General features: G+C 42.4%; 1 protein-coding gene across 2 annotated transcripts in view; it reads right to left on the reverse strand.

The window, feature by feature from the left end:
• Positions 1-31: 31 nt before the first annotated feature.
• Positions 32-20,749, reverse strand: part of SMARCC1 (SWI/SNF related, matrix associated, actin dependent regulator of chromatin subfamily c member 1) — a 177,264-nt gene continuing 156,546 nt past the window's right edge. For both annotated transcript variants that reach the window (XM_058557364.1, XM_058557354.1), the window contains exons 27-28: positions 3,469-3,645; positions 32-1,100 (exon numbers count right to left, since the gene is read on the reverse strand). In XM_058557364.1, the coding sequence (XP_058413347.1) occupies positions 1,012-1,100; positions 3,469-3,645 (266 nt within the window). In that variant the 3' untranslated portion in view covers positions 32-1,011. The remainder of the gene's footprint in view (positions 1,101-3,468; positions 3,646-20,749) is intronic.

The raw sequence follows: 20,749 nt of genomic DNA on the forward strand, positions 1-20,749 counted from the left end.
CCCCCCCCCCAGCCACTCTAACCAAGTTCCATGAGCTAAAATGTTTATTAGCACTAATACTTTTTTTTTTTTTTTTAAAGGTTTTTAAAGAGGGAGGGGAAAAAAGCATACAAAGCAGTGAACAGTGGGCCATTGCCACAGACTCCTAAAACTTTCCTGGCTAGTCTAGGGAACTTAGGAATGCCTCCTCAAATCCCAGCTCTCAAAAAACAAAACACTCACTCCCACTCCAACAAACCATCTGCATAGAAAACCCGAACCAGTGGGCCTGGGGAAGGAGCGGATCTGTTCTGATGCTTGTGCTCTCCCTACCGTATACTAAAGGGGTATGTTCTGCCAGGTGGGTGGAAGCTCTCACAGTCCTCACTAGGGATAAAATCAGTGGGGTCCCTTTCCCCAACTCTTTTAATTTTGGTGCGTCTATGTGTGGCAAAAAATCTCAGGAAACTTCACCATCAGCACCATTCTTAGCTCAGATAAGCAGAAATAAGGTCACTTATAATGCCTTAAGGTTTGTCCCCTCTGGCTATCCCCTCTGCTCATCACCATTTTTTGGTTCCTATTAACTTAGGATGCTCTCCTTTAAAGCAATAATGACAAAAGAAAAAAAAAGACAATGATTATAAAGCACTTTCCATAGAAGCATAAGACAAAGCAAAAAACTGCAGGAGAGCAATAATGATAAGGACATAGAATACTAATGTCGACAGGACCTCCAGATAAACTGTTAGTACACCCCATGCCCAGACAGGGGAGATGCAAGTCATTTTTAGGATGACCAGGGCACACAGTCACCACAGGCCACCCCTTGAGTGCTGGCTGAGGACCTAACACAAGAGGCATCAGAGCATAGAGAGGGGTGGCAAGAGGAATGGGGGAATATGGGACGTGTGCTTGGGGCTATGAGAAGAAAAATCCTGAAAGAAATCCAAGGAAGCTGAGGAACGCAAGTCTTGTCATCCCCACTCCAGCTGGTGGTGCTGGACACGGATGTTCCCTGCATCTTCCAGGCTAGGGAGCAGCCGAGGCTGGTGGGCCTGGAGGAGGAGGGATTCCATCTGCAGGTGGTGGTGGTGGCTGCTGCTGCGGTGGAGGGGGATCTGCAAACACATCCAAGAGTAACTCGTCATTGCAGGAAACACAAGGGGCTTGGGAAAGAGCCCATTCAGAGAAAATGACATAGGAAGTAATTTTCTTTATGGCAGGTATCCAATGTGGCCTGTGAGGCATTGCTGCCGCTGTGGTCTATGTGGGTCAGACCCATGTGAACCTTCGGGTCACTGCTCACTCATGTTGTTTCCCCTAACTCAAGTGTGGAGGAGTGGGAGGTGTCTGAGTCTGTCCCACTCTCCTTCAAGGCCCACCTCTTCCAAGAATCACTCCAGACCTTTTCAGAACTTAATTATATTTTGGTTTTATTGTATTTTAATGGTTCTCTCTGCTAATTTTATTTCTTCAGTTAAATGATAAGTTCTTTTCTGGGCAAGTTCTGGGTCTTCTTTCTGTCTCTCACAGTGCCTGGCCTACCTGGGCATAAAACAGATTATCAATAACTTCTTGCTGATTAACTGTCTCCACCAGGGCCAGAGAGCTTCACTTGAGCCAGCTGCTGACAAGTTGGACAGTCCTGGGAGGCCCCACAGTTCCTGAACTGCAGTCCTTGGATTTTTGGCCAAAACTAGGCCAGGTCCTGAAGGGAACAATTAGTATGAGTGTCTGGGGCTCCTTCCTATTTCAACTTTAGCTGCTTCAGTGTACAAAGGAACCCTCGAGATCATTTAATCCAGGGTTTTTTTAAACCTCTAGATTTTGCCAGAAATGAAAACATATGAAACAAATAATTAAAGTGTAGCCTTGCTTATGAGTCAATTCATCTAACCTTCCCCCCCAGGAGGTTTCCACCACACTAGTAAGGCTCTTCAAAGCATTTTGAAGCCCAGTGATCTAATTCCTTGCTTAATCTTTTAGTGAGGAAACCAAGGCCTGAGGGAAAGGAACTCCCTGGTGAGGTCTGCCTCGTACCCTGGAGTCAAATCAGTGGCTCAGACTCCCTGAAACACTCGTTTGTGGCAGGAAGTGAGAAGCAGCACCCAAAACCCTCCACATTCTCAAGGTGCTCCACTGAGGGCCCTTTAGGATGGAATCCTGCAGTCACACATCATAAGTGATCAGCAGGGTTATGACAGTGGTAAAGCCCAATGATACTGCTTCTGCAACGGGGATGGCAAACTGGTCAACTCTCTTGGTAGGCTGGCACATCTGTATATTGCCTGTAAGGTGGCAAGGCAAGCGTTTTCTTGCCAAGGAAAAGAGGTACCTGCTGTACTACAACCTCTGACCACTGCCTAAGGGAAATCACTTTCTTCTATTGTCGTGGTCCTATACACCCAGCTAAACTGCTGCCTTTTTCTGTGCACCTACTCTGTCCTAGCCCCTGGGGTCCAGAGAGAAACGAGACGTGCCTTTGTCCATGCAGCCTGCTTCCTGGCCCTGGGAAGTCTCCCAGAGTACTAGAGTGCACTTGAGGCACTTCACAGTCTCATGTAACTTCTGGCAAATCCTATACCACTATCCACTTGTTCATTTCTTATTTTATCAACCAAAGCCCCTGGAGGCCAGGAATTCTATGCGTCCTTGCTCTCTGTATTGTTAACGGAAGCTAACTCCTTGGCACATACATGAACTTCTAAATGAACCTGAGATCCTAGATATGGCTCGGGTACCTGGCCACTATCGGTTGCGTTTTGGGATTGTTCTCACTGAGAAAGTCTACAGGAGTAAAGGGTAGCCAGAGCCTCTGAAGCAATCTTTTGGAGGCCAGGGTTGGAGCAGAGCAAGGGATCTACAGGAGAAATGACCCTGCCTCGCACACATCGTCAGACAGACAATGCTCAGCAGCACCTGTGCTTTTTCCACTGAGCCTGCTGGGACCTCATATTCCTTCTCAACACAGTTCCTGAATACTGGTTTCTTAGTCTAAGCAGCCACTGCCAATATGTCAGAGTGGCTACAAGAAACTTGTTATTCCAGCCCTAAACTGTTTCCTATTCTTATCTTTATACCCACCACTTTTGAACCTTGTATCCATAAAAGACTCCTGTAGGGAAAATAACAACCATTAGCTCTGTATGTCTTCCAAGATTCAAACTAGACAGGCTTAAACAGGAGTGGGAGAGGAATGTCTTTTTGGCCTCCCCACAGACCTCGGAGTCAAGTGTGCATACCATGAAGGCTATGGCACATGAGCCCAACTAACTGGAAGCACTTTGCACTCATCACCTGTGTACCCGTCCATCAGGCGTGCTGAAGAGCACTGACCAAAAACCAATCTCCTAGAACCCACTGTCACAGGTCGTACTGTCCACAAACCTGCTATAAACCACATATAGAAAACAAAGCCTTCCTCCCTCGTGTACAGCCCTCCCAGAGAGACCCTAGGGTAATGCATCCCCGAATCATGCTACTTACACATGCCATTAGGTGCCGTGAGGGGCACCCGGGGTCCTAAGATGTTTCCTGGTATTGGAGGCATACCAGGAGGGGTGGGGCCGCTCCCAGGGGGGTGGATGTTGGCTGCAACGGTGGGAATCATGCGGCCTGGCATGGGCTGCCCAGGCATCATGGAACCTGGGCCTGGTATCTGACCTGTGGAGGGAGATTCAAAGTACTAAGGTAAGTGTACTAGGAAGAAAGGGATACTCACTGCCCAAGACTGCTAAACACAAATACCTAACCCTTCAAAGGATATGAATACCAACAGAGCAATAATCTCTAATAATCTCTATGTCTAGCTTTTAATTTTTTTAAGGGAGGAGGAGAAATAATGGGGCAGGTCTATGGAGTGAATGACTACCCTAAGCCCTGGTACAGGCAGGTAGCTGTAAGAAGCAATTACAAAAAAGCATCCTAAAAGAAAGCATTCTGTTTAGCTGGGTGAACAGTGGATTATCAAATACCTTCCTGAGGACACAAAATGCCAAGCACAGACCACAGGGAATGAAAAGAACTTTAACAGCAAGTCAGGGCATAGTCCAAGGACTGCAGCTCAGTCAACACTGAGCTTCACGCACAGGCTTCGTGGGAAGGTATGTTTGAAAGGGTATTGGTCACTACTGTGAAATCAACATTAAAAAGGGATTCTGGTTGGAATCCCTAAGTCCTGTTCATAAAAAAATCTCTCCCCCTATCCCTCATCATGAAGCACTGGCCCTGGAGACCCTGGTGGGGGAAGGGTGGTGGGGGGACAGGACAACGGGAGAGAGAAAGACAGACAGCTCCTTCATCTCTTCCTATTGTTTTGAAATTAATAATAGGAGACATTAGACACAAGAACAGTAAATACCACCTGTATTCAGTTTCACCCAGAGCCTTTAAACTTACAGCACACTTTTTCTGTAAAGAACCAGATAGGAAATATTTGGACTTTGAAGGCTATATGGTCTCTATCACAACTATTTAACTTTGCTACTGGAGCGTGAAGGCAGTCATACATGATACATAACAAACAGGTGTGGCTGTGTCCCAATAAATCTTTATTTACAGGCTCTGAAATGCAAATTTCACATAATCTTCATGTGACACAAACATTCTTCTTTTGAGTTTTCCCCAACCATTTAAACTGTAAAAACCATTCTCAGCCTGTGGCCCATACAGAAACAGGAGATGGGCCAGATTTGCCCCATGGGTTGTAATTTGCCAATCCTGCTTTAGATATGACGGTGGATATTAGTTCTGGAACTCAGCGGTTTGGCTGCTGGGCTTGGTTTTAAAGAGCTACAAATGAAGGAGAATCATTTAATGGGCACAAATCAAGGTTAAAGCTCTTTTATATAAGGGCAAATTATACTCTCTATAGAATAAGGAAAGAGAATCTATGTAATTTTTTCTCTTTTTTTTTAAATCTAGGGACTTTAGTATCTGTGTAAGGTCAACTGTATGAAACTGAATACAGGTTTCTAGACACAGTCCCTGGGAATAAGAATGCTTGTGGTCCAATCTTGGAAAATTTGGGAGATGGGACTACCTGATAGCTAGCTGGCAATTAAAATACATAGAGCAGGGGCCGGCCCCGTGGCTTAGCGGTTAAGCGCGCGCGCTCCACTACTGGCGGCCCAGGTTCAGATCCGGGCGCACACTGATGCACCGCTTCTCTGGCCATGCTGAGGCCGCATCCCACATACAGCAACTAGGAGGATGTGCAACTATGACATACAACTATCTACTGGGGCTTTGGGGAGAAAAATAGGAGGAGGATTGGCAATAGATGTTAGCTCAGAGCCGGTCTTCCTCAGCCAAAAAAAAAAAAAAACATAGAGCAGTATTAGAGATTACTCAAGCAAAGACTTCTCTGTCATTGTTTAGAAAAAGGCATCTTAAGAAGGACACACCAAGTTTCAAGCCTCAGACCACCTATTTCCATTGTCTGTTTCCTGACCCTAGGCAGGACCCAAAGAGAGGAGCCCTTCACTACAGAGGTGTCAATGAAGAGAACCCCACTGAGGCACAAGAATCAGGGGTATAAGTGGTCTGCTGTCTTTGGGGGACTACTTTTTAAAGCATAATATGTCAACATTACACCGCAGAATAAATAGGACAGCAAGTTTTCTTTCTGTGCTCTATAATGCAATCATGTAAGAGCCCAGCAGAGGAACCTCAGAGGTCCAACTGCTGTAGGACAACTTGAGGTGGTTAATTCACCTCAGAGAAAGCAAGAGCAAGTGCTGGACCCACGGCTGAACTGACACTACCACCACTCTCATAGCACCTAAGCATCAATAATAAAAGGTGTTGGATGCCTGTGCCACAGCGCTAGGACAGAAACAGGCAGTGCTAGAGAGTCTATCGATCTAGGGAATGACACAGAGATAAAAGGAACAAATGGCAAGTACCTTATAAGTCATACAAAGGATGAGTGCACATAAAGGAGTGGCAGGCACATCGAGGGAAAACTATGGAAGGAGCAAGAAAAAGAAACTGATACCTTCCAGTTAATTAAGACAAACATGTGAATGACTTGGGATTTTGGATGATGTGTAAATAAAGCGAAGGAGGGGCATTAGGGATAGGACAACAGCAGACTATCCTATGCATAGGGCTGAGCCTGAGTTAAGCAATCAGAAAATAATATGAATGTTATTCCTGAGAGCTACCAATTATATGTAGCACTTTCATACTCGCCATTCCCTCTGAGGTAACTGCATCACCTCATTATTTATCACCTGCATTTCACTGAGGAGCAACAGCCTTAAAAAGGTTAAAAAAAAATACACCCAGGTTACACAGCCAAGTTGTCCATGCTTGGTCTGACTTGACTCCAAGCAAAGGGGGCTGGATGAGTCATGCACACAGAACGGGGCGAGGTGAAAGGTTTTGGAGAAGGGAGGAACGTAGGCCTGATTTTCTGTGTGATGGAAAGCTTTAAGAAGGGCTGCAGAGGAGTCAGAGCCTAGAGCAAAGGAAAAGAGCTTTTGCAGAGAAGCAGGGACTGAGTGAGGGCAGGATGAGTAGACAGCAGTAGGAGCTGAGGAGCTGGGGACAGCACCCTGCAGGCACCCTGGGGACGGGTGAGAGAGCAAGGAGGAGGGGCAAGTATGGAATGGAGAAGGAGAACAATTCAGGCTTGGCATCTGACTAGGCATGTGAAGTGCAGGTGGGATGAAGGGAAGAGGACAGGAGAAGACTTTTGCTTTGGGAACAGGAGATGCAGGACTGGCTTCCACTCAGTGGAACACTGAGAGATGGGGTGAAGGGAAGTACAGAACTCTCAAAGTTTCAAATGGGCAGTGGCATACACAGAGCCTTATTATTCTAAGAATCAGGTCCAGTCCTCCGCAAAGTTGTTGACCTTTGTCTTTTAGGAGGTACTCCCAGCTCCCTTTCGGACACCCCTTTGTTACTCCCTTCCTACCACACATCACCTGCAGGGCCACTACTAAATGCAATATTTTGCTTCTCACTCTCTAAGTCTCTACTAATGATTCTCTAATGGTATTCCAGGTGGTGCAACAGGAGAGAGAAGATACTTTTGTTGTTGTGGGAGGCAAGAAGCCTACTTTTAAGCCTAGATCTACAGAATTCTAACCTGGAGAGGAAAGAACACTTTTAATGGACTCATTGTAATAAATGGAAGCCATGTACTAGAACAGATAATACACTCTAGGTCTATCAATTGTTACCTGGCCCACCGACCCCATAAGACATTAACCACAATCCTTGCTCAGAACAAGCCTAATACGTTCTCTTTACCTTACAGGAGACCACAAAGAAAGGAAGGAGGAGATGGCTCAGACATATAGTCGAACCAGCTAAAGCCAGTTGAAGGCAACATGGCGGTCTATCTTGACCTAACATAGACCTCGCAGCTTATTATGCACTCATTGTAATACATTACCATGCTACATAACACACTCACTGGTGCCATGACAGTTTACAACTGCCGTGGCAACAGCAGGATATATCCAAATAAGGAAAGAAAAGAGGTGGCACCCTTGTTCCCCCAAAAAGCCTGCCCGGTTCCCAGAAGAACTATCAATATTCCTCCCCTTTATTACCTTGACCCCTTATAACAGCTGCTTAATCACCCCAAGAGCTAAGAACATAGTTGATTTGTGAACATAGTTCCCACTTCTCCATTCTTTGGCCATTGAATAAAAGCTTATGCTGTTGAACGCTCAGCTTTTGTTTTGTTCCAAATCAGTGACATCAAACAGAAAAGGACCCTCCGAGAAGGAAAGGGTTGCTGTGGGTTCAAGGCCCACCAGCCCTGGGCTCTTCCTCAGGTCCCCTCTGATTGTAGGTTCAAGTCCCACCAGGGGAAGCAAAATTGGTAACACAATGGGTACGAATTGCCTCCTTCTACCAAGTTCAACCTGGACAAGAGGTCTTGAGCAAGTTAGGAAGAACATTTTGCCAGCCCTTCTCAGGTCTCTCTCTCCAGAAAACTGACAGCAGAGTAGAAAAGCAGGCCTTAACAAAGAGGCTAGTCCTGGGTAAGGGAGAAAGAAAGAAGGAAGAGCATACTGGGTGTGTGCTCACACGAGTGAGGATACACAACTGTTCAGTCCCAACCACTCCTCGTTTTCAGCAGTATGACAGAGTATTATACTTTGATGCCTAGAGGAAGGTGTGGGTTGCCCAAATTCCTGACTGACCAGTGGGCATCAAGTCAAGAGCCACCCAATCCTCAATAGGGAAAGTAGAGGTGAACTAGACTAGAAACTACACAGCACAATCTCACTTCCACTTCACCCCAACCTAGATGAGTGTTTTTGGGCAAGTCATTTACGATGCCCTGAGCCTCAGTTTCCTGAGATGACAGAGAGTGAAGCTAAATACCTGCCCTACTTTCATCATATGGCTTTCTGTATAATCAAGGAAATTATTCATTTGTTATAATGCCTTATTATGTCACTGGCTCCTCCAACAGGCTTATGAGAGGCAGAGCAAATATTCTCATTTTATAGAGAATAAACAGAAACTCAGAAAAGAAACTTCTTGGGGCTGGCCCAGTGGCGCAGCAGTTAAGTGCGCACGCTCCAGTTCAGTGGCCCGGGGTTCGCAGGTTTGGATCCCAGGCGCGCACCAAAACACAGCTTGCCAAGCCATGCTGTGGTGGCGTCCCATGTAAAGTAGAGGAGGATGGGCACGGATGTTAGCCCAGGGCCGATCTTCCTCAGCAAAAAAGAGGCGGACTGGCATTGGATATTAGCTCAGGGCTGATCTTCCTCACAAAAAAAAAGAAGAGACTTCTTTACAGTCACAGAAATTGTACAGTCATAGAAATTGTAAGGGACATCAGATCCATGTCTTCTAACTCTAAATCCAATTCTCTTTCTACCATACTACTCTGTGCTCAACTGAAACAGTTCATGTGAAAGGACTTAATATAACAGCCAGCATTTTAAAAAAACATAAGGTGTCTACTTTAATTCCAAGTACCATATTTTCTTCCTCACTATATCACACTTGTAAGACTGCTCTGCTTCCTACAATATTTTAATTTTTTTATTGATGTAATAATAGTTTATAACATTGTGAAATTTTAGTTGTACATTATTGTGACTCACTGTATTAATGCATCCCTTCCCCACTTATGCCTATCCCCAAAGTCCCTTGCCCCTGAACCACCAAACAGTTCTCTCTGTCCCTGTGTTAGCTTATCTTTCACATATGAGTGAAATCATGCAGTGTTTGTCTTTCTCTCTCTGGCTTATTTCACTTAACATAATACCCTCTGGGTCCACTCATGTTGTTACAAATGGGACGATTTTGTCTTTTTTTTTTTTTTTTTTTTTACAGCTGAGTAGTATTCCATTGCGTGTGTGTGTGTATGTATATATATATATATACAGATGGTATATATATGATATATATAGATGGTATATATATGATATATATAGATGGTATATATATGGTATATATATACACACACACCACATCTTCTTTATCCAATCATCAGTCAAGGGACACTTGGGTTGCTTCCACTTCTTGGCTATAGTGAATAATGATGCAATGAACATAGGGGTGCATAAGCCTCTATGGAGTGTTGATTTCAGGTTCGCTGGATAGATGCCCAGTAGTGGCACAGCTGGGTTGTACGGTATTTCTATTTTTAATTTTTTGAGGAATCTCCATACTGTTTTCCATAGAAGCTGCACTAGTTTGCATTCCCACCAGCAATGAATTAGGGTTCCTGTTTCTCCGCAACCTCTCCAACATGTGTTGTCTTGGTGATTATAGCCATTCTAACGGGTATAAGGTGATATCTTAGTGCAGTTTTGATTTGCATTTCCCTGATGATTACTGATGTTGAACATCTTTTCATGTGCCTATTGGCCATCTGTATATCTTCCTTGGAAAAGGATCTGTTCATAATCTCTGACCATTTTTTGATCAGGTTGTTTTTTTGTTGTTCAGTTGTGTGAGTTCTCTATATTTTATGCAGATTAACCCCTTGTTGGATATATAATTTGCAAATATTTCCTCTGAGCTGCTGGGTTGTCTTTCATTTTGATCCTGGTTTCATTTGCCTTGCAGAAGCTCTTTAATCTGATGAAATCCCACTTGCTTATTTTTTCTTTCATTTCACTTGTCCAAGTAGACATGAATTCGAAAACATCCCTTTATGACTGATGACAAACAGTGTACTACCTATATTTTCTTCCAGGAGTTTTATAGTTTCAGGTCTCACCTTCAGGTCTTTGATCCATTTAGAGTTAATTTTTGTGTATAAAGAAAACAACTGGTCTACTTTCTTTCATTCTTTTGCATGTTGCTGTCGAGTTTCCCAGCACCATTTATTGAAGAGACTTTCCTTTCTCCATTGTATGTTCTTAGCTCCTTCGTCGAAGATTAGCTGTCTGTAGATGGTGGTTTTAATTCTGGGCTTTCAATTCTGTTCCATTGATCTGTATGTCTGTTTTTGTATCCGTACCACGCTCTTTTAATTACTATGGCTTTGTAGTATGTTTTGAAGTTGGGGATTGTGACGCCTCCAACTTTGTGCTTTTTTCCCTCAGGATTGCTTTAGCTATTCCAGGTCTTTTGTTGCCCCATATGAATTTTAGGATTCTTTGTTCTATTTCAGTGAAGAATGCCATTGTGATTCTGATTGGGCTGCACTGAATCTGTCGATTGCTTTAGGTAGTATGGACATTTTAACCATGTTTATTTTTCCAATCCATGTGCATGGGACGTTTTTCCATTTCTTTATGTCTTCACTGATTTCTTTCAATAACATCTTATAGTTTTCATTGTATAGGTCTTTTACCTCCTTGGTTAAATTTACTCCTCGATATTTTATTTTTTTTGTTGTGATTGTAAATGGGATTCTCTTTTTGAGTTCTCTGTTAGTTTGTTATTAGCACGTAGAAATGCAACTGATTTTTGTAGGTGGATTTTGTACCCTGCAACTCTGCTGTAGTCGCTGATTATTTATAATAGTTTTCCAACAGATTCTTTAGGGTTTTCTATATATAAAATCATGTCGTCTGCAAACAGCAAGTGTTTCACTTCTTCGTTGCCTATTTGTATTCCTTTTATTCCCTTTTTTTGCCTAATTGCTCTGGCCAACACTGCCAGTACTATGTTGAGCAAGACTGGCAAGAGTGGGCACCATTGTCTTGTTCCTGTTCTCAGAGGAATGGCTTTCAGTTTTTCCCCATTGAGTATGATGTTGGCTGTGGGTTTGTCATATATGGCCTCTATTTATTTTCCTTCTATACCCCCTTCGTTGAGAGTTTTTATCATAAACGCATGTTGGATCTTGTCAAATGCCTTCTCTGCATCTACTGAGATGATCATGTGGTTTTTATTCCTCGTTTTGTTAATGTGGTGTATCACACTGACTGATTTGCGGATGTTAAACCATCCCTGTGTCCCTGGTATAAATCCCACTTGATCATGGTATATGATCTTTTTAATGTATTGCTGTCTTCAGTTTGCCAATATTGTGCTGAGGATTTTTGCATCTATGTTCATCAGTGATATTGGCCTGTAGTTTTCCTTCTTTGTATTGTCCTTGTCTGGCTTTGGTATCAGGGTGATGTTGGCCTTGTAGAATATGTTAGGAAGTGTTCCATCTTCCTCTATTTTTTGGAATAGTTTGAGAAGGATAGATATTAAACCTTCTTTGAATGTTTGGTAAAAAACTCCAGAGAAGCCATCTGGTCCTGGACTTCAGCTTTTTGGGAGTTTTTTTTTTTTTTTTTTTTGCAGCTGAGCCAGTTAGAATTTTATTTAGAATAGATGTGTTCCAATCACCCAGGAAAGCTCTGGCAACCTGGATTTGATTGGGTACAAATCCTGGTACCATCAGCCACAAATCCCCAGAGAAGCCATTCCTGGAAACAGCTAACCGGATCCATTCGGCATTAATCTTTTCTTTGTGTGTGTGTGAGGAAGATCAGCCCTGAGCTAACATCCATGCCAAGCCTCTGTTTTGCTGAGGAAGACCGGCTCTGAGCTAACATGTATTGCCAATCCTCCTCCTTTTTTTTTTCCCCTAAAGCCCCAGTAGATAGTTGTACGTCATAGTCGCATATGCTCCTAGTTGCTGTATGTGGGACGCGGCCTCAGCATGGCCGGAGAAGCAGTGCATCAGTGCATGCCCGGGATCTGAACCCAGGCCGCCGGTAGCGGAGCGTGTGCACTTAACCACTAAGCCACGGGGCCGGCCCTTGATTACTGTTTCAATCTCTTTACCTGTGATTGGTCTATTCAGATTCTCTATTTCTTCTTGGTTCAATTTTCGGAGCCTGTACAAGTCTAAGAATTTATCCTTTTCTTCTAGATTGTCCAATTTGTTGTAGTTTTCTGCATATAGTTTTTCACAGTATTCTTTTATAATCCTTTGTGTTTCTGTGGTATCCACTGTAATTTCTCCTCTCTGATTTCTAGTTTTATTGATTTGAGCCTTCTTTTTTTCTTAGTGAGTCTGCCTAAGGGTTTGTCAACTTTATCTTCTCAAAGAACCAGCTCTCTGTTTCACTGATCTTTTCTACTGTTTTTTTTTTTGTTTCATTGTCATTTATTTCTGCTCTAATTTTTATTATTTCCCTCCCTCTGCTGACTTTGGGCTTTGCTTGTTCTTCTTTTTCTAACTCTGCTAGGTGTAGTTTAAGGTTGTTTATTTGGGATTTTTCTTGTTTGTTAAGCTGGGCCTGTATTGCTATGAGTTTCCCTCTCAGGACTGCTTTTGCTGCATCCTATATGAGTTAGTATGGAGTATTTTTTTTTTAATTTACTCTATTTTTTTTATTTTGTGTTTATTGCAATAGCATTGGTTTATAACATTGTATAAATTTCAGGTGTACACATCATTATACTTCTATTTCTGCACAGATTACATCATGTTCACCACCCAAATACTAATTACAACCCATCACCACACACATGTGTCGAATTATCCCTTTCGCCCTCCTTCCTCCCCGCTTCCCCTCTGGTAACCACCAATCCAATCTCTGTCTCTATGTGTTTGCTTGTATTATGGTGTATTTTCATTTTCATTTGTCTCCAGATTTTTTTTTATTTCTCTTTCATTTCTTCAGTGATCCATTGGTTGTTCAGTAGCATGTTGTTTAGTCTCCACATCTTTGTCACTTTCCCAGTTTTTATCATGTGGTTGATTTCTAGGTTCATAGCATTATGCTTGGAAAAGATGCTTTGATGATTTCAATCTTCTTAAATTTATGGAGGTTTGCCTTGTTTCCCAACATATGGTCTATCCTTGAGAATGTTCCATGTGCGCTTGAGAAGAATGTATAATCTGCTGTGTTTGGATGGAGTGCTCTATATATATCTATTAAGTTCATCTCATCTAGTTTTTTGTTTAAGTCCACTATTTCCTTATTAACTTTCTGTCCGGATGATCTATCTATTGATGTAAGTGGGGTGTTAAGATCCCCTACTATTATTGTGTTGTTGTTAATATCTCCTTTTAGGTTTGTTAATAGTTGCTTTATGTACTTTGGTGCTCCTGTGTTGGGTGCATATATATTTATTAGTGATTTATATTCTTGGTGGAGTGTCCCTTTTATCACTATATATTGCCCCTCTTTGTCTCTCATTACCTGTTTTATCTTGAAGTCTACTTTGTCTGATATAAGTATGGTAACCCGTTTTTTTTTTTTGTTTGCCATTAGCTTGGAGTATTGTCTTCCATCCTTTCACTCTGAGCCTGTGTTTGTCTTTAATTCCAGGCACCATATTTTCTTCCTCACTATATCACACTTATTGAGACTGCTCTGCTTCCTGCAATAAATAATTTTTTAATTTAACAAACACACATTCTAGCACCTTGCAGTGGGTTAGATGATGGTTCCCAAACAGATATGTATACATTCTAATACCTGGGACCTGTAAATGTAACCATATTTGGAAAAAAGGTCTTTGTAGATTTGATTAAGTTAAGGATCTTGAGATGAGATCATCCTGGATTATCTTAGTGGGCCCTAAATCCCATGAAAAGTGTCCTTATGACACACACAAAGGAGAAAATAGAGAGGAGAAGATGATGTGAAGATGTAGCAAAGAAAAATGTGGCCACAAACCAAAGAATGCTGCCAGCCACCAGAAGCTGGAAGAGGCAAGGAAAAGACACTCCCCCAGGTCCCTTGGAGGGAGCATGGCCTTGCTAGATATTGGACTTCCAGCTCCCAGAGTTGTGAGAATAAACTTCTGTTGTTTTAAGTTACCAAGTTTGCTAAAGGAGAAGACATAAAGACTGAGTAACTTGCCCGATGTCATAAAGTGTATAAATAGGGAAGCCCAGATCTGACCTGGTACTGGGGCTCCAGAGATGGTGCTTGTAACCACAGTGCACCCTGCTGATGAAAGTCTGGAGGGAGTCCATGCCTCCCCCAACAGACTACGTGATGCAAACCCTGCTGACACTAAACTGACCTGGCTCCAGACAGAAGCAATTCTCCAAACCAGCAGCTCAAAGTGTATGTTCCAGCAGAGAAACGAACTACTCAAGAAATAATCTGGCAAAGAGGAGAATCAGTGGCAGACGGACACAGACCCATGAGATGACGACTACCCAACATGCACTGGGATAAGCCCGTAGGTTCTGTCAGGCCCAGCAGTGCTGTTTCCAAAGCTACCTGCTCAGCAGCAGTGCCCATTTACCTATTTCCCTATATCTTTATGACAACAAGCTGGGATAGGGCAGCTTTAGGGTTTTCCAAGGCTATAAGCCCATCAGCTGAAAAAAACCTCTCCTTTCTCTAGATATAAATTGTAAAGCCTTCTGAAAAACAAAGTTCTCCCATCTTCCTGTAACAAGCAGAACCATAAAGCCACAGGGATATGGATAATCAGGGTATGAAAGGAAAATGGCTCCTTGGGAGAGTTGGCAGCAAAAAGAAAGGACTAGAGGAAAAATAGTTTACTTCTGCTTGTGGGACCTTGCACAGACAAACATTTCTCAAGAAAGCAAGGAGCACTAAAAGTGAGTCATCTCCCTGTGCCATCCAGAAGTTACAGCTGTCACATGCTACATGACTCTCAGTGCTGGTGTGCCTAGGGCAGTGGACTTAGAGAAAAGACAAGGAGGAGACAAGAATGTCGCTTTGAGCCGGGCCTGCTGTTTGCCAAGCAACGACAGTTATCTCACTGAGTCCTCCAGGTTGTTAGGAAGATTGGAAGACAGTGTGGGCCCAGTTTCAAGATAAGGAAACTAAGGCTCAGAGAGGCTATGTAATTCGGCCCAAAGTCACAAGGAACACGAGACTGAACTGAGATTCAAACCCAGGTCTGTCTGACCGAGGCCCATTCTCTTTTCCTTTACACCACCCTGCCTTAAAGTTGAGTCTCTCTCTCCTTGGAAAAGCCAATTTCTAAAGATCAAATTTGAAATGGGGTAGAATTTAAGAAGACTGGGGAGAAGAAAAAACCAATTTCTTGTAAAGCAACCCCTGTCCTTCTGAAATATAAACATCCTTGTGGTTCTTCTGGTGTCTGATATAGGTGTCTCACCACTTATGAATGGATGACAGTGTCTGAAGGCATTTCTATTAATTCTTACTAAACATGAAAAAGTCTAGCCCAGACGAACCTAAAATATACAGGAGCAGGCCTGACCAAATAAAATAAAGGGGGTGTGTATATGTATTTTCCATTAAAATAAAAATTCAGGTATTTCCTTCCCAGTAGAGAGGGAAGTGAGAGAGAGAGAGAGAGAGAGAGAGAGAGATGTGGCTTCAAAATAGCAGTATCAAAGCATAAACTGATGGGAGTCTGACCTACATACAATTTTTTTTTTTTTTAAACAGCAGTCATTTGCAGCCTGAAAAATGGAAAGGTTTGCTAAAATTAGGTTTAGCCTAGTGAAAAAAATCCCTCACACTCTCAGGTTTATTAGATCTTCCACTAAAGCGTTATGCCCATCATGCCTGATGGAATATTTAAGGATTTTATTTTTATTCTTTGGGATGGGAGAGGCAGGTGGGAAAAGAACATGAAACTAAGAAAAGGAACCTGTGAATTTCCAATCTTGAGCACATTTCATCACTGTTTCTAACCGTCCACAGCACATTCTTTGGCTGAGTCCCCCTGAGAACGGAAATAACACAATCACGGCCAAGTGAGGGGAAGCCCAGGATCCTCAGGGACTGCTCCTCTCGCAGCAGCTTCCGGGGGGGGGGGCGCCTGCGACAGACGCTCTTTATTGAGGACTGGGCCCTCACTGTTCTCTTTGTGAGGGTAACCTGCTTCTCCGGAAAGTGGCACACCAGCCTTGTTATCACTTGATGCACGCAGGACCAAAGGCACCGCAGATAATAAAAACTTGGCTGATGTGATGAGTTATTCCTTTTCCCTTTTCAGTGTGGGGCTGTGAGTCAGCGGACGGGCTGGGAGGTGATGACTTGGTTGTAATCCTTTCCTGAGTACTATTTCCCATGGGTAGAGTTGTTTAAGTGGGTCTAACTTGGGGCTTACAAGCCAAGTGCCTAATGCCTTGGTTGAAATTTCCTTGAACAACCATTATTTTACTAATTGATGCAAAATGTTCTAGTTTTATCATTAAAATATCATTTTTACCATGTCCGAGTTCTCAACAAATCAGATCAATTCCTATCCTGGATTTTTTAGGCACTTTCTAAAAATTCTGATGCCATTAATAAAGAAACCATAAAGATATTTAAACCAACACGTGCTTTTCACACACAGAGACTTCCCCAATGCAGGCAGCTCACTCCAGACCCACAAGACATGAATACAGTCATGCGCTGCATAATGATGTTTTGGTCAAGGAGGAACTGCATATACGACTGTGGTCCCATGAGATTAGTACCATATAGTCTACGTGTGTAGTAGGCTATACCACCTAGGTTTGTGTAAGCACACTCTATGAGTTTGCACAATGACAAAATTGCCTAAGGATGCATTTCTCAGAACATATCCCCATTGTTAAGCAACACATGGCTGTACTCACGAGTGCCTTACTTACTATAAATGCCCAGGGGAGGGTAGAGCTTACACTGGAGTTACACACTAGATTTTTAGCACTTCCTTTGACTCAACTTAATGACAGGTAATCTTCCTTTAAATATGTGTCAAGACCCCTGGAGTCCTGACCACGTTACCTTAGAGGAGACCCCCAGCAGTCAGCGGTACCCTCCTTGCTCTTGTAAGCAGCACAATCAAGAACACATCAGGAAGCAGCAGCCACTACTCAGGCCACTCTCCTTGGTTCCCCACGTGCTGTCACGAATGGTCAAGGAGTACTATGCACATGGTCAAGAACTGGTTGCTATCATGACTACTCATCTTGTGCCATTTGGAATGGCAGTCTTACAAGGAGAACTAGTCAGTCTTTTACTTAGGAATCACTTCATGAAATCACAGTTTTACAATTTAAATGAAAAGATGACATGCAGTGCTGTATATTTTGTCAAGATCAGCAAAACGTAAGGGTGGTATAAAGATGGCTGTGGCCACCTCTAGTTTCCATTTGTCAAGTGTACACCAGAAAAATTCCACTATAGATACCTTCTTTGCCTTTCTGTTTGGTAGGAACAAATTAACCCAGGACACTTTATCAGAGATAGGAATAAAATCTACAAAAAGCTAGAGTTCCCAGATGAGTTAAGAGTAGGGCCAAATATGCCGAGGAAGAGAGACAGCAGTATACAGACAGTACAAAATTCCAGGAATTTGAAGGAATTAAGGGCTGGGGGAGAGACGGAGGAATGAGAGGTACAAACTAAATGGAATATATACAGGTGTCAGTTTATACTAACCACTCTGGTGCCCAAGTCCCACACACGTTTGACAGCCCGGCAGACTCACGACATTGAGCCCATTTTAATGGGCTCTACCACTGATGGCCAGTTTTGTGGAGAAAAGATTACATGTGATTTATCTACATATTTATATAAACTCTAAGAAGGCAGACAGCTGGAGAAATTAACTACTTGGTGATAAATTTGTCTTGACCTTCTTCTCACCAACTTCCCCAAACTTGCTGGCTTTCAGACACTGATTTTTCCCCTTCCTTCACACACCATAAATTCTGGCCAAATACCAAAAGCTAGCCGATTCACCTAAATAATTCTCCTCAGCTCCTAACAAAAAAGCTATGGCCTGCTAACTTGTCTAGAATTTAAAAAACATTAGTTGGAAGGACCATGCTCATAGTCCTTAATTTACACCTATGGCAAACCAGAGACTAAAGCCGTTCTCCACCTAAAACACTATAGACTTCCTCACCTGCCCTGATTTGAAAGACCCTTTTAGCTGATCTCTAGAATACGCTGTATGGTGTACCAGACTCACCTGTTACAACCAGCTTTTTCTGAACTGATGATATTAAGGCAACTTGTAACTAATTAAGGGTTTAATTTATTGTTGTTCTTAATTTTACTCTCTAAAACACTGGATTTAACTTTACATTCAAACTTCAAAGCAACCCCACAAAAGTGGCAATTATGAAAAATCATTACTTTGAGCTGCTAGAACTTTCACACACTGCTAGGGGGAGTGTAAACTGGTATAACCATTTTGGAAAAAATTTGGCAGCATGTACTAACGCGAACATCTGCACATCCTATGACCCATTCTAGGTACATAGCAAATTCCTCTTCTTAGGGGCACACACAACAGAAATGTATGTCTACCAAAAGACACGGGCACATGCATATTCACAGCTAAAACCTGGAAATGAATCAACTGTCCACCAACAAAAGAATGGACTGATAAATCGTGGTAGAGCCCCACAGTGGAACATGTATAGCAAACAGAAGGAACAAATCTACAACCATTCACAACAATGTAGATGCATCTCACATACAGTGTTGAGTGAAAGAAACCATATATAAACAAAAATCACCATGTGATTCCATCTAGATAACATTCAAAACCAACCCAACTAGTCTACGGTTTTAGAAATCAGGATAGTTGCTACTCTTGGAAGGGGGAGAGAGAGAGAGGAATATGATGAGGGATTCTAGGTATTGGTTACACAGGTATATTCTCTTTGTTAAAACTCACCAAGGTAAATACTTAAGATTTGTATATTTTTCCATATTACATTATATTTCAAGAAAAAAATATAAGAATTTTTTAACATCACAGATGTTAAAAAAAATACTCTCATCATACATGCAATGATCCTTTTCTTTACAAATTCACTTAACAAAAGCCTATTTTTGTGAGAAAGTAAAAAGAAAAATGACCTATTTCTATTCTGAAGGCCATTTTTATGAACTCTAGTTTTTTGGCATCGTCTCACTAAGAGAACAGCTGTATCTGAGTCTGTTCTAAATCCCCTTAGTGCTCTGGCACCAGAGGCAGTGTTGTGTTAGCACTTTGGAATCAGATGGAGCTCAGTATGAATTCTGGCTCCATTAGGCAGCAAGCCTAAGTGGCCTTGCCATGCATCAGTTCTTCAACTGTACAATGAAGACAATGAGAATTAAGTGAAACAATGTGGGTGAAAGGCCTGGCATACAAATACCTGTTATCACCAGAATGCAATTTAGGGAAAAAGGCAGAAGCATTTCTCTGCCCATCTTTTATAAGCTAAATGCAAGCTAAATGCTGGAGCTCCTCAGATGTTCTCTTGGAACAGTTACTGCGGATGATGATGCTTTAACACCATCAAGAACCAAATGCCAAGTCACCACAGTGAGTTTCCTGCTAAACATTTATCCCAATAGTTTTAGGAAATAAGTTCTTAAAATAACTACTGGTTTTTTTTTCTTTTTTGGTGCAGAAGATTGATTGGCCCTGAGCTAACATCTGTGCCAATCTTCCTTTCTTTGAATGTGGGACACTGCCATAGCATGGCTTGATGAGCAGTGTGTAGGTCCACGCCCGGGATCTGAACCTGAGAACCCCGGGCTACCGAAGTGGAGCACGCAAACTTAACCATTACACCACCGGGCCAGCCCAAATAACTACTGTTTTTGAAAAACCATTTTGTGATCTTCACTCTGTTAGGCATTCGTATCTTTTGAAAGCTTAACTTTGAAGAAAATTAGATTTCATACAGAGAATTTAAGATCCGTTCAAGCAGACAGAGAGAAGGACTAATGAAAGTATCCTGTGTCATGAGCAGGTAAACTTCTAAGACTATACGCACAAACATCAAGATCAAGTGTAAGTCTGATGACGGTAGTAAACTCCATACTTGCAATTTAATAGTTTTGTTTGTGCGCATGCGAAAATGAATGCTTCCCAATCAAAGTCAACCTAGCCCCATTTTTTGGGTAAAGCCAAAAGAAACTAATACGTAAAACATGTTTTGAATTAAAGGTTTATGTTGATTGATAATACAAGTTGTCAGATCATAGTTTTTTCAGTCATGGCTTCCTTAGGTAAACATGCTTGGTTATCTCCATGGGGAGATTTAGAAAATCTATCATTTGAGGAAGTCAGGCCAACTGACATTAGACACCTTCTCAGGCTTCCAAGGGTCTCTCTATATTTATCTTAGCTCATTTCTACATACCTTGGCCACAGAATCTGCATCCCACCCCAGGGAGCACAAACTTTGGCTTTACTAGGCACCTGGGGTGTTACTATGGAGCAATTATAAAAATCTTATAGGATGACTCTTACTAGAGGAATATAACACACAACACACACCCATCCATATGGCCCTCCAAGAAGGGAAGGAATGTGGGGGAAAAAAAGCTGGAATTAAAGGCACATTTTTAAATTTAAAAGAATTGTGAGTTCAGGGGCTGGCCCCAAGGCATAGTGGTTAAGTTTGGTGCAATCTGCTTTGGCGGCCTGGGTTTGC

Source organism: Diceros bicornis, chromosome 2 (genome assembly GCF_020826845.1).
Source record: "Diceros bicornis minor isolate mBicDic1 chromosome 2, mDicBic1.mat.cur, whole genome shotgun sequence".
Taxonomy (NCBI): Eukaryota; Metazoa; Chordata; class Mammalia; order Perissodactyla; family Rhinocerotidae; genus Diceros; species Diceros bicornis.